This window comes from Neodiprion pinetum, chromosome 3, assembly GCF_021155775.2.
Source record: "Neodiprion pinetum isolate iyNeoPine1 chromosome 3, iyNeoPine1.2, whole genome shotgun sequence".
Classification (NCBI taxonomy): domain Eukaryota; kingdom Metazoa; phylum Arthropoda; class Insecta; order Hymenoptera; family Diprionidae; genus Neodiprion; species Neodiprion pinetum.
This window is the reverse complement of record NC_060234.1, coordinates 4,433,712-4,447,299: the sequence shown is the minus strand read 5'-3', so window position 1 is coordinate 4,447,299 and position 13,588 is coordinate 4,433,712. Positions and strand designations below refer to the sequence as shown.

At 35.3% G+C, this 13,588-nt stretch overlaps 2 protein-coding genes across 2 annotated transcripts in view; one reads left to right on the top strand and one right to left on the bottom strand.

Moving 5' to 3' along the window:
• Window positions 1-13,588, top strand: part of l(1)G0320 (signal sequence receptor subunit 1 l(1)G0320) — a 122,351-nt gene that overhangs the window by 70,156 nt on the left and 38,607 nt on the right. The window lies entirely within an intron of this gene.
• LOC124214262 (M protein, serotype 6-like) lies at window positions 848-5,082 on the bottom strand. Its single transcript, XM_046616488.2, has 2 exons — window positions 4,770-5,082; window positions 848-3,777 (listed from the first exon to the last, which is right to left on the bottom strand). Exon 2 carries the CDS (start codon window positions 1,823-1,825, stop codon window positions 1,073-1,075), a length of 753 nt encoding a protein of 250 aa, XP_046472444.2. The 5' UTR covers window positions 1,826-3,777; window positions 4,770-5,082; the 3' UTR covers window positions 848-1,072.

Sequence of the window (13,588 nt, the reverse complement as noted above, 5' to 3'; positions counted from 1 at the left end):
TGTGCGTATCGCCCGCCATCTTGGCTTACAAATTGAACTGAAACAATTTTTCAAATTTTCTAATAGGTTCCGATAGAAAATCAAACAACGAGAAAAAACTCAGAGAAAAATAAGTAAGTTTACGGTACATTTATGCTAAGATTGAAAATACAAGTTTCAATTTCAGTTGAGAATTACAATATTATAATTTATATTGACGGTATGTCGTCTATATGCTTTAAATATGCGTAAATAACGTATTGTGTATATTATTTTTGTCAGTTTTTCCATACTGCAAATATTCGAAAATCTCGCGTGATACAAGGTACCGTAAAATTGACCAGCCTGTACGATTTTCCTGTCGTTTCTATCATCTTGATACGTGATGGACAAATTTTATTTTCGGATTGATCTCATCGTTAATTTACTCGTGAATTTGAAATTTTTAAAAATTTATATAATACGTGCATACATTTATACTATAGATATTATGCGATAATGCATCGCAGTCTCTAAGGTCAGCTGCATTGCCAGAGTCATTGTCACATAGTTCGTATAGAAGCAAAGTCGCATTTTGCTACGGACCGCAAACAACTTGACCGGAAGGGGAAGACATTATGGATCATTGTTACAAATGATCAAATGATCCTTGTTACAACTTTGCGCATACGCGGTGCAAACTGATTCAGAACTGATACAGAACTGACTCGAGCATTACGTCGGGGTTACGACGAGCCTTGCGGCCAAACGTCGCGCGCAGTTTGCACCTCGTTATCTTACGTGTGACACGCACAGACAGTTGGAGTAGATCTAAAATTACCCAGTGAAACTTGCGCAGTGGGATTGTGAACTGAGGACATCAGTAGAATTGGAGAAATTTTGTTTATTTATTTTCTTCTCTTCCACGCTGTATAAACATACTGTCAATACCGGACATCGACGAGTTGGCAAAAACTGTCTACGTTATAATATTACAAAATTTATATCACACAGTAAGTTATTTCTCGGATATTTGACAAGAAATGAAAGTAACGACCGATTATTGATATTCAGGAAATCATTTCACGTGTCGAAGGGTTTGATACGCGTATTTTTAAGTTATCGGAGCGATGCTAATTTCACCTTCCCATGATTCTAGTTTCTTTATTTGCTTGTCCTTCTTCTCCTTATCGGCAACGCAAATCTCGTGTAGTTGTGTAATTTCTGCGAGTTCTTTCTTCGACCGTTTCGTTTCTTCGGTTAGTCTGTTGTCCCAGCGCTCCTTCTCTGTCTCCAAATTCTGAACACATTCGGTGGTTTGCGTAATCATTTTTTCCTCCAAGCCGATCGAAAGTTGCTTTTCCTGCATCAACATTTCCTTCATTGACTCAATTTCAGCGGCATGTTCGGTCTGCAGCGTCTCACGTTCCCGGTCTTCTCTTTCTTTGTTTTCGTTCAATGTCTTCTCGCAGCTTTTCTTTCCTTCCTCTACCGTTGTTGGGAAATTCCCGGATCGCTGATCTAACTCTTCTCTCAAATCGACTAATTTTTCCTTCAAGATCTTGACTTCTGTATTATGTGCCTCCTGCAGCGTCTCACGTTGCCGTTCTTCTCTCCCTTGGTTATCCTTTAATGTCTGCTCGCAGCTTTTCTTTACTTCATTTAGCGTCTCGTTGGATTTTCTGGATTGTTCTTCTAACTCTTTTTTCAAGCCATCTAATTTTTCCGTGAAGACCTCGACCTCTGCATCATGTTTTTCCTGCAGCGCCTTATATTCTTGCTCTTTTTTCTCTTTGTCGCTACACGGAATATTTGTGAAATCGAAACCACTTAAATCGGGTATATTGAATCCTTTGAAATTCGGCATATTATTGTTACGTGGGGGTGAGGGTGTACTGAGCGGTGGTAGTTAATGATTAATTGAATAATCAAGCTCCCACGTAACGACAATGAATAATAATTAAAACTAAGAGAAGACCTACCTTTCGATAAGCCGGTAATTTGTAGGATCGTGTTGCTATAGTCCTGTACAGGTCTGTGAGGTTTGTTTAAATTGTTGAGGCAATTTTACAATAATAAAAATGGGAAGAAGGTCGTTCAAAATAAATGTTTAATATGATTTAACTGGTAAAAGTTGAAGTATATTCTGTTTCGATTTGGTGATTGAAATATCTGGTAAACAATCAATGGTGATAATGATATATGAGCCGAAAGTAATAATTCATAAAGTGTTCAATTTTATAAAAATCGTGTGTTGTTCTATTCTAAAGGATATTATTATTTGGTACCAGGAACATCTACTCTGAACGATGGTCAACTAGCTGGTCGTGATTATTGCATTGTATCTCTCTTTTTATATTATCTTAAATCAATTATATATACTATTGTTAAGTCTTATTCGTTAATTGTTGGAAACAATAAGTACGATTTAATTGGGGGTAGTGAAGCTGCCCACCAATTCTAGACTTGGTTTTGAACGAAAATTACTGAAGTAGATTTTGATTAAAAAGGTGAAACAAGAATTCGTTCAATTTCGAAGATTAACACTCGGATTGACTTAGCTTTAGGTGAATCGGTCGACGAGATTGAGAGCCGTCGGATCGTGTCGGTCTGCGTCGGTAGAATTCTGGACCAGGGACCTCACCTCAAGTTTCGAAGAGTTGATCAATCGAACGATGCTGAACGTCGGTCACTTAGTCTTTTTAGATTTGGAATGATATCTTGTTAACGGAAGTTATAGTTGAAAGTGTCAATTTTCTGATTTTGATGTATGTTAAAATTGATTGCAACGATTTATTTATCAAAAACGATAGTGTAATTATTATTATTATTACTTAAGATTACCCGATTCGATTGAATCAGGGCCGAACTCAATTTAATTATGGAAAATGGGATAGCATAAAAATGTCTATTCGCGAAATGATGAGATTTAGTAAAGCACAGAAAAGATGAAAACGTAGAAGAAAGTGAGTCTCTTGCAGCTAACGGAATAACTGAATGCTCAAATTTGACGAATTAGCGCGAGACTTTAGGCCGGTCACAACTAAGATTTTCCGAACGCTACTATTGCTCGAGAGGGCTAATCCGGGTTTACGTCCACGCACTTCGCGACTCGACAGACGAAAGACGCGGCTTCTTGGGCCAGAGGGTATTAATAGGGAAAAATCTGCAGTTGCAATAAGTTGCAACGGCAATTAGCCAATTAAGTGCGGGGGCGACCTCCCGCTGTCTAAATCTACACGGTCAGCGTTGGTTCGCGCCATTCGACGGTGTTCCGACGATTCTCAATCTCGTCGGTGACACATTGAAAATATGAACAAAAGATATTTGCATGCAATGTTCACACATTCATTCATACATTCCAATAAGTAATCTATTTTAATTTGGTGGTTCTAAAGGTAGTGGTTTATCCTAGTTATTGATTATAGTTTTAACTTAAAAAGAGGGATATTTCCAATCTGAGCGCTACTGATGCGAATTCAGCAGTCTCCTATCTCAGTTCTTGGTACCAGTTATAAGAAACAATTTTGAACCTTATACTAGGGAACATTGTTGGTCGCTACATGACGTTTGCCAGCAGGGGGAGGACACGCCGCATGGTTGTGCGAGGTTTTGCTGATATGTTGTCCGTAGATTCTGGAGAATCAAGATATAAAGTAAAATGTTATCTTGCAAATATCCCCCGTTGTTCATGCCAAAATTTGGTGCCGGAAACGGTGGGAACAATCCGATAGTTCTTTTCTGACGTGGTGTATTTTCATCAAGAGAATCGCAGGACGCGTCACCCTCGGCGCATGACGTTTTTGGCTCTTCATTCTCCTGTTTCCAAAAAATTTAGCAACTTTTATAAAGTTTCTCATTCATTTTCAACGTTATTTTAATGAAAATAAAAACGCGCCGACACTAAACGAACGTCTGAACTGAGAGAAAAAATGTTTGTAGCAAAATCTTTATCATTGAATAACGAAATAATGAACTCTATCAATTGTGGTGGAATCTACTTATCGAGGCGTATTGATCTCACATTCGCCATACTTTTATTGTGGGGTTCCATATTTCGTTTCAAACTTTCGTCGAAATATCGGATCGGAAATTTAAAACGAGCGATTATTGTGGAAATGCTTCAGACACCGTAGTAACAAATATTCGGATCTGGATTTTAATAATTATCAGAGAAGATGCATTATTTTTTCAGAGTATAAAAAATAACGTTTCAAGAATAAAATTTCTCTGGTCCAATTATGTATTTTCCTAACTCAATGTCGACTACACCAGAAAAATATTTATCGTATAGAACAATCTCGCGATTTGAATTGGCATTTCCTTTTTCCGAAACTGATAAAATGAAAGAAATTTTTCCACGTTTTAAACGTGATGCTTCCGTTAATTGTTTGAAAATTGTCGTAGCTCTTGCATCATGCGAACGAAATAATTACATTTTTCCTAAACTATAGTTCAGTTCTTGTTCAGTGCATGCGGATAAAAATTGGAATTGATTATCTTTTTGGTCGAATAGAAATTGCAAACGGTCGAGTTTTAGAACGGTCGAAATGCTGAAGATTTTTCATTTTTGGGAGTATTCTCGAATTTTTCCGTAATCGTTGAAGATTATTCCATATTCAAGTTATTATCGGCAATTTGAACCGCATATTCGAAACCTTGATAATTCGCGATCGTCTCGACCATTTTGAAATTCAAACTATTGATTTTCGGACTCTTCAAAAGCACGACGATTCGGAATTTTGCTTAAAAAATAATCCGCAAATTTGAATCCTAAACGCTGTCAACTCTGATTCGAGATTTGGTCTCACCTCGGCACTTTGATCGGATCGTATTGCTGTCACCGTCGTGAATTCCGGAATCTTCATAGTAGCGGTAAGAAGACGATATTCGGAGGTCGATTTCTTGTCGGACTCCCGGACGCCATCATCTTCCCTCTGATTTTCGACTTCCGATACTTGCGACAGGGTTTCCGGAGCCTTTTCATCGACGTTATCCTCGGCTACCGATTTTCGCAGGATGTCGGCGGGTGGAAATGCGCATGCCGTTCCAATCAGCGCAACGAGAATCACTGCAGATTTGTACATCGTACCACGACAAAATCCCTCGGATATTGAGATGTTCGCTCGTTCCGTGGCTCTGATATAAGTACGAGTTATCAGCTCCTTATCCCTGCGACGACGATTATTCTTGAAATTTCCCACATACGGGAAAAAACTTCATCGCTCAAGGGGACAGGGGTCATACCTTGACGATAAACGGGCAATCTTTTTAGAGCGCAAATCTGCAGATAGTTGGTAATTTATTCCTTATTTTTACATCCAATTTACGTCGCAGAAATTTGCTGCACTATACGTAACTTCGTGAAGAGAAAAAGAAAAAAAACAAAACACGAAACATTGGTAATTCCCACTTGCGATTTGATATCCATAAACACTGTTTGTATATGCGATTCTAGGCTGTTCAAATAAATTCATATTCCACCGGGTCTCGGTGATTTTCAAGGAATTTATACAATTTTTGTAAGGTTTTGATCATTGTTATCGGGTAGCGAAGACTATTATAAAAAAATTCCTAGAATTTTGACCATTTTTAAGTGAACTAAAAACTTGTACAAGAATAATTCCTGTCGTAATCCTCCATAGGATTTTCCCTAACCGTTGAAAATAGGTTTTCAAATTCTTGTAAACAAGAGCGTGCAAATAGTGACATGATACGTTTAAGGGATCGTCTCATTGTGACCCTCCGAAAAATCACTGATTTTCGCGAATTTTTTTTTTAATGTTCAAATAAACCAATCGGTCCGGTTCTTTTTTTCATAAATAAATACGTTTATGAAGAATACAAAATGATTTTTTTAAAGTTTATTTATTGAGTGCATCATTGTTGTATAAATTGTTGTAATTTCACGTGAAAAAAAAAGGTGCTGCACGGTTTCCACGATGACGGCCGCAATTTTGATCTGAAAAAAAAGTTTCAAAAAGATTATTGATCTGTAGGAAAGTCGCTATCGCGCTATGGAGGGTTTTTTTTTTCAAATTTGACAAAATGGCGGCGGTTTGATCAAAAATTGTCGAATGTGGCTCTTTTTTTCGACAGTTTTTCGTAAAAAAAAATAGGAAGTTTTCAAAAAAAAAAAAAAAAAAAACAATTTAACACATAAAAGATACATATTTTATAAGTAGTTTGTGAAATTTTCATTGAAAAATATTGAAAATTAAGGCGTGGACACGTCGTCTGCTATGACCCCTCAAAAAAAAGTTCTCTCGGCGTGGTCAGGATAACTCATGACAGATTCATCTGAAATGCAAAAACCAAAAATTTTCTGTTAGTAGATGTTTGAAACTCGTACTTGGACGAAGGAAAAAAAAAAAAAAAAAAAATTGCATTTTTGGCGGCGTTGAAAACAAAAAACCCTTATTTTGAGTAGAATTTGCACCCTTCATGGCCTTGAAAAATTACTTGGAATGGAAAAAAAAAAAATTCCTTCGTTCAAGTACGAGATTCGTTCCGTGGCTCTGATATAAGTACGAGTTATCAGCTCCTCATCCCTGCGACGACGATTATTCTTGGAATGTCCCACATACGGGAAAAAACTTCATCGCTCAAGGGGACAGGGGTCATACCTTGACGATAAACGGGCAATCTTTTTAGAGCGCAAATCTGCAGATAGTTGGTAATTTATTCCTTATTTTTACATCCAATTTACGTCGCAGAAATTTGCTGCACTTTACGTAACTTCGTGAAGAGAAAAAGAAAAAAAACAAAACACGAAACATTGGTAATTCCCACTTGCGATTTGATATCCATAAACACTGTTTGTATATGCGATTCTAGGCTGTTCAAATAAATTCATATTCCACCGGGTCTCGGTGATTTTCAAGGAATTTATACAATTTTTGTAAGGTTTTGATCATTGTTATCGGGTAGCGAAGACTATTATAAAAAAATTCCTAGAATTTTGACCATTTTTCAGTAAATTCAAAACTTGTACAAGAATAATTCCTGTCGTAATCCTCCATAGGATTTTCCCTAACCGTTAAAAATAGGTTTTCAAATTCTTGTAAACAAGAGCGTGCAAATAGTGACATGATACGTTCAAAAAGTTCCTTCCTCGTGTAGACAGTCGACAATTGAGTCAAATGTTGAGTCAATTCAGCTGTAATTTTAACAACGAGCATGATATCAAATTCGTTGTGTCGCGTGCGTGTTCTCTAGATTGTACCGATCAAGATATTTTCCTCGTTTTGTTTTCCTTGTTTGTTAACTGAAAAGTTTTATTTTTTCTATCTTTCACAGTTTCTGCGGTAATTATCGAAAAGTAATGCTTGATGCTAAAAACGTTGACCGATGACTGATTGATAAAATTGGTTACCCTAACGGAGTTCTTTTTGTCTTATATCGCGCAACACGCGTTCTCAAAGACAGGCTCATCTACCGGCCGAGTACTGATCACAGAAAATTTTCCCAGCGCTAACCGTTTTCGAATTCTTTCGTCAACGTAAAAGCTACGGTGATTTTGACGGTGCGAGTAAAAATAGTATGAATTGAAGAAAATCAATCAATAAATAAAAATATAGCTGCCAGCGAAAAATGTTGGTGTATGAATTTTGGTCGGTACGATTGACATGCGATAGTTGATGAATATAAGCTGAAATCGTGATAATGCCTTGGCCCAAGTCGTGCGGTTCAACGAGGGCAAATATCATATGAAAATTAAAACTGACTTTCAAAGAGCGATGTCTAAAATATATTTATGACGATTTACCGATAACGTTAGAGATATGAATCTAGAGATATCAATTAACTTGAAGTTTTTCACGAAATTTATTTATTTATTTATTTATTCCCAATTAAATATAAATATACATAATATACAGAAGTAATATACAAAAGTACATTTATAGTCCTATAGAGGTAACTTAAAGTTTTCTGTGCATAGGCTCGGGAAGGGTGAAAAGGCATATAATCTAACAATGCCAGTTCAACAATTTTAAATTTAATTTTAAAATTAAGAAAAATCGTACAGTTTGTACATGTAATTGAGCGAAAAGCATAGAAGTGCCATTAGTTCATGTTTTAAAAGATTTTTAAATGATTCGAGTATTAAATTTTACAAATAATGTGAAAGACGGATATATTCTACTAAAGCGTTGATAGATGCTCAGGGTGGCCGATTAACCATTTTTTCAATTTATATGTAATCGACTTGGTCAATATGGGTAAATTCTTTATTTCGTTTGGTAACAGATTGAAAAATTTAATTGCAGTATGTAAAGGACTGCTGCAGAACTTAGTTTTAGTGACTTTGGGTCCTTGTATTAACTTATGTCTGGATCTACCGTCGTAGTTATTGTATTTTTGCTTACAAAAATTAAAGTATTTTGTTAAACTACTCAAGACGAAATGTTGTTTGACGTTCAGTATTATTTTATCATCTACTCTGATTTTCTTTAATATTCTTTTTTGTAAGCTAAAAAGTGGCTTAATTGAATTATTGTATGCTCCACCCCACGCTATGATACCATAGTTAATTGTACTTTCGAAAAGTGTATGGTAGAGAATTCTCAGAATATTTTTATCCATGAAATGATCTAATTTATACACGAGAAATCAGAAGTATCTGACTTTTTTAATCAACTCCTGTATATGTATATCCCACTTCAAACATCTGTCAATGTAAATACCAAGATACTTACAGCTATTTACTGCCTTAATTGTTTTATTATTTATACTAATTATAGTCTTTGGAGTAGGATCACTATAACAGGAAAAAGTTAGACAAACAGTTTTATTAACATTTAGTGTCAACTGGTTATTATTTAACCAGTCGCTGACTATCTTTAACATGTTATTCATGTCCTTTTGCACTTCGTCCCATTTGTCTCCTGAATACCGAACAGCAGTGTCGTCTGCGTATGATGATAAGTATTTTTTTGTCTACAACTTTAAAAATGTCATTAATGTACATTAGGAATAATAGTGGACCCAGTATAGTTCCTTGCGGAACACCAATTTTCACATTCTCAGATTTACTATAAGACCCTTTGTATTTCTATTATAGAATCTTGCTGATCGGTCAATTAGGTAAACGTATTTTTAGTTAACGTTCCGACCCGGATATGGGCCCTCCTCAGAACGATTTATTTATTTAACTGTCAAGAACAAAAACCAAAGCTAAACAACTTACAACTTATTTCCAAATATCGCTACTGAATTTAGAAATCAATGATGTCCATACACATATTATCAACTCTGAAAAGATATTGATTAACCTAGGAGAACAAATCAACCTCAAACTAGGGAGTACTTCAGGAAATAAATTCTTTGAATCCCAACATCGGATGCTAAACAATAAATTCATTGCTATCAAAAATCGTAATATCAATAAATTCACCAATTCACTTGCTCAAAAAAAAAATCTTCTAACAAACACAAAGATTCGTATTCAATTGGAAAAAATAATTGGTTAATAAATCTAACTGACACTCCTATTCCTGAAAATGTTACTGAAATAGTACAACTTTGTCACAAATTCGGACGTCCATACAACAATCGCGATCTGCCGGTCTTCAACCTCATTTCCAATTTTGAAGAAAAAATTACGAGTTTTCCTACCGAGTCAAGAAATCAAGTTAGATCCGATTTCACTAACCGAGTTCTTGTTTTCCCAAAGTACCCCAGAAACAACATCAATAATTCAGTCACTGACAAAAAAATTTGTGACACCATGACTTTTAAAAAAAAAACAACCCCAACATTACGTTTTTAAAAGCTGACAAAGGCAATACGTCGGTTGCTATGCATAGAGACTCTGATAACAACAAAATGAGGCAGCAGCTTTCTGACACCAACACGTACAGAATTGCTAAATATGATCTGTGTGACTCCCCACAAACTAGGGTGAATAAACTCACGTTCAATTGGTTTACCTCCAAACTAATAAACAAAAACCTACATAGAAGCATTTCTACTTACAACAGTGTTCCTCCACGCGCACATGGGCTACCTAAAATTCACAAAGAGGAAGTCCCATTAAGAATTATCGTCTCATTTGTCAATAGCCCGACCTATGATGCCTTAGCCAAGAAAATTAATTCATGGCTCACCACTAATATCACACCTCCCACCTCTAGAGTTAAAGATAGCTTTTCCTTAGTTGACACAATAAAAACATTGATTATCCCAGATAACTATACTTTAATATCGTTAGATGTAATATCACTCTTTACCAACGTTCCGACAGATCTCGCATTGCGCGCAGTAAACAACCGTTGGGCTTCTCTTGAAAATAAGATCCCAATTCCCCTTATTGAACTAGATAAAGCTTTAAAAATATGTTCTGATTCTGCAATATTCAAATTTAACAACGATACGTATGCACAACAATTCGGGTTGCCCATCGGATCTCATCTCTCCCCAATCTTGTCAGACCTTGTCATGGAAGACTTGGAAACGTCTTGCATTAACGATCTTGATTTTGATTTACCGTTCTATTTTCGATACGTTGATGATATTCTTACTGCCGTTCCAAACGAAAAAATAGATCACACTCTTAATACTTTTAACCGATATCATCCACGATTACAATTTACTATCGAAACAGAGGAAAATAACGCCATCAATTTCTTAGATGTATTGCTGATACACAACAACAATAATATCAAAACAGATTGGTTCCACAAAAAAATCTGGTCTCAAAGATATCCGAATTTTAATTCTCACCATCCAATTTCCTACAAAATAGGCACCATCATTAACCTAGTTGACCGAGCCATCAAACTCTCTAGTACAGAGTTCCAGGAAAAAAACCTGTCGCTCATATACGATATACTGAGATGGAATGATTATCCTCATGGCCTATTACATAAACATATAAATAAGAGACGCACCTACATCAACAACTTACCTGACAATAATATTGACTCTGCCCCCGCAGACGATAACAATAGACCCGCTACTACATATATCCCCATCCCATATGTATCTGGTCTCTTTGAGTCACTAAACCGCCTATTTGCCAAACATAATGTCAAGTTTGTTGGAAAAAATTCAAAAGATTTACAATTAGTTTTTGATACGGGAAAAGATAAGATCCCCATTGGCAAACGATCCAACGTTGTCTATAAAATACCTCGCAATGATTGCAACCAAGTTTATATAGGTCAAACTGGCCGCCACCTTAACACTAGAATCAGGGAAGATCAACGCAACGTACATGAGATTGAAGAACGTCACACGGCTCTAACAAAACATAGTATCGATAAAAAACATACTTTTAATTACGACAATACAAACATCCTTTGTGAAGAACACAATTATTATAAAAGACTATTACTAGAAATGTGCAACATTGTAGGTCACACCAATTCCGTTAATCTTAGACAAGATGTTGAACATTTAAGTAATATTTAAAAACCTCTAATCTCCGCCCACACAACAAATATTGTTTAACCTCAACTACATACAAAAAATTTTTTTGTCCCCATTATACAGTCCTTTCTACATAACTTTTCTTACAAAATATTTATTGTTTTTCTGTATAATTGTTTATGATAGGTTCACCTTCACTCTGGATTACATTGTTTTCTCCCATCAGGCGTTATTCACCTGTTGACTCAATTGGTTCAACCAACAATATTTCGTTAGACATGTGGAACTTAATTATAAAAGAGCCTACCTCCACTTCTTTGACACCTGTGAATTAATTTTATTGCTAAAAAGACCTTCTTTAATAACCTTTTAACACAATGACATACCTACTGTGAAGAAACATAGTTCTTTAATCCTTTTAATTAATGACTTCCAACTATTAATCAATTAATCATAAGGTTCTTACTAATCAACAATATATAATAGCTCTAAGAGTATTACATCTACAATATTCAAGTCTGATTACTTCTAGTACTATTATTTATTTTATAAAAAATCTTTTTGTTATTCTTGACAGTTAAATAAATAAATCGTTCTGAGGAGGGCTCATATCCGGGTCGAAACGTTAACTAAAAATACGTTTTCTTAATTGACCGATCACCAAGATTCTATAATAGATTACATACGAGGTCGAGAATTCTTATTCATCAGTGACATAATATGTTTAAAAAGTTCCTTCCTTGTGTAGACAGTCGACAATTGAGTGAAATGTTGAGTCAATTCAGCTGTAATTTTAACAACGAGCATGATATCAAATTCGTTGTGTCGCGTGCGTGTTCTCTAGATTCTACCGATCAAGATATTTTCCTCGTTTTGTTTTCCTTGTTTGTTGACTGAAAAGTTTTATTTTTTCTATCTCTTACGATTCCTGCGGTAATTATCGAAAAGTAATGCTTGATGCTGAAAGCCGTTGACCGATGACTGATTGATAAAATTGGTTACCCTAACGGAGTTCTTTTTGTCTTATATCGCGCAACACGCGTTCTCAAAGACAGGCTCATCTACCGGCCGAGTACTGATCACAGAAAATTTTCCCAGCGCTAACCGTTTTCGAATTCTTTCGTCAACGTAAAAGCTACGGTGATTTTGACGGTGCGAGTGAAAATAGTATGAATTGAAGAAAATCAATCAACAAATAAAAATATAGCTGCCAGCGAAAAATGTTGGTGTATGAATTTTGGGAATTTTGGTCGGTACGATTGACATGCGATAGTTGATGAATATAAGCTGAAATCGTGATAATGCCTTGGCCCAAGTCGTCCGGTTCAACGAGGGCAAATATCATATGAAAATTAAAACTGACTTTCAAAGAGCGATGTCTAAAATATATTTATGACGATTTACCGATAACGTTAGAGATATGAATCTCGAGATACCAATTAACTTGAAGTTTTTCACGAAATTTATTTATTTATTTATTTATTCCCAAGAAAATATAAATATACATAATATTTATTTATTTATTTATTCCCAAGAAAATATAAATATACATAATGTACACAAGTAATGTACAAAAGTACATTTATAGTCCTATAGAGGTAACTTAAAGTTTCCTGTGCATAGGCTCGGGAAGAGTGAAAAGGCATATAATCTAACAATGCCAGTTCAACAATTTTAAATTTAATTTCAAAATTAAGAAACATCGTACAGTTTGTACATGTAATTGAGCGAAAAGCATGGAAGTGCCATTAGTTCATGTTTTATAAGATTTTTAAATTATTCGAGTATTAAATTTTACAAATAAAGTGAAAGACGGATATATTCTACTAAAGCGTTGATAGATGCTCAGGGTGGCCGATTAACCATTTTTTCAATTTATATGCAATCGACTTGGTCAATATAGGTAAATTCTTTATTTCGTTTGGTAACAGATTGAAAAATTCAATTGCAGTATGTAAAGGACTGCTGCAGAACTTAGTTTTAGTGACTTTGGGTCCTTGTATTAACTTGCGTCTGGATCTACCGTCGTAGTTATTGTATTTTTGCTTACAGATACTTACTGAATCGACGGAATTGGGAAAAGGTTTCATGATTTCGTTTTTTTTTTTTTCTGTTTATTTTTCTTGAGACTGGAAGAATAGTTTCATGCCTTAAAGTCCGATTCGTTTTGCTCACGATGTCTGACAGACAATAATAATAAAAAAAAAAAAATAAATTAAAAAAAGATGGGGAATGGAACAGTCGTGTTATGAATCCC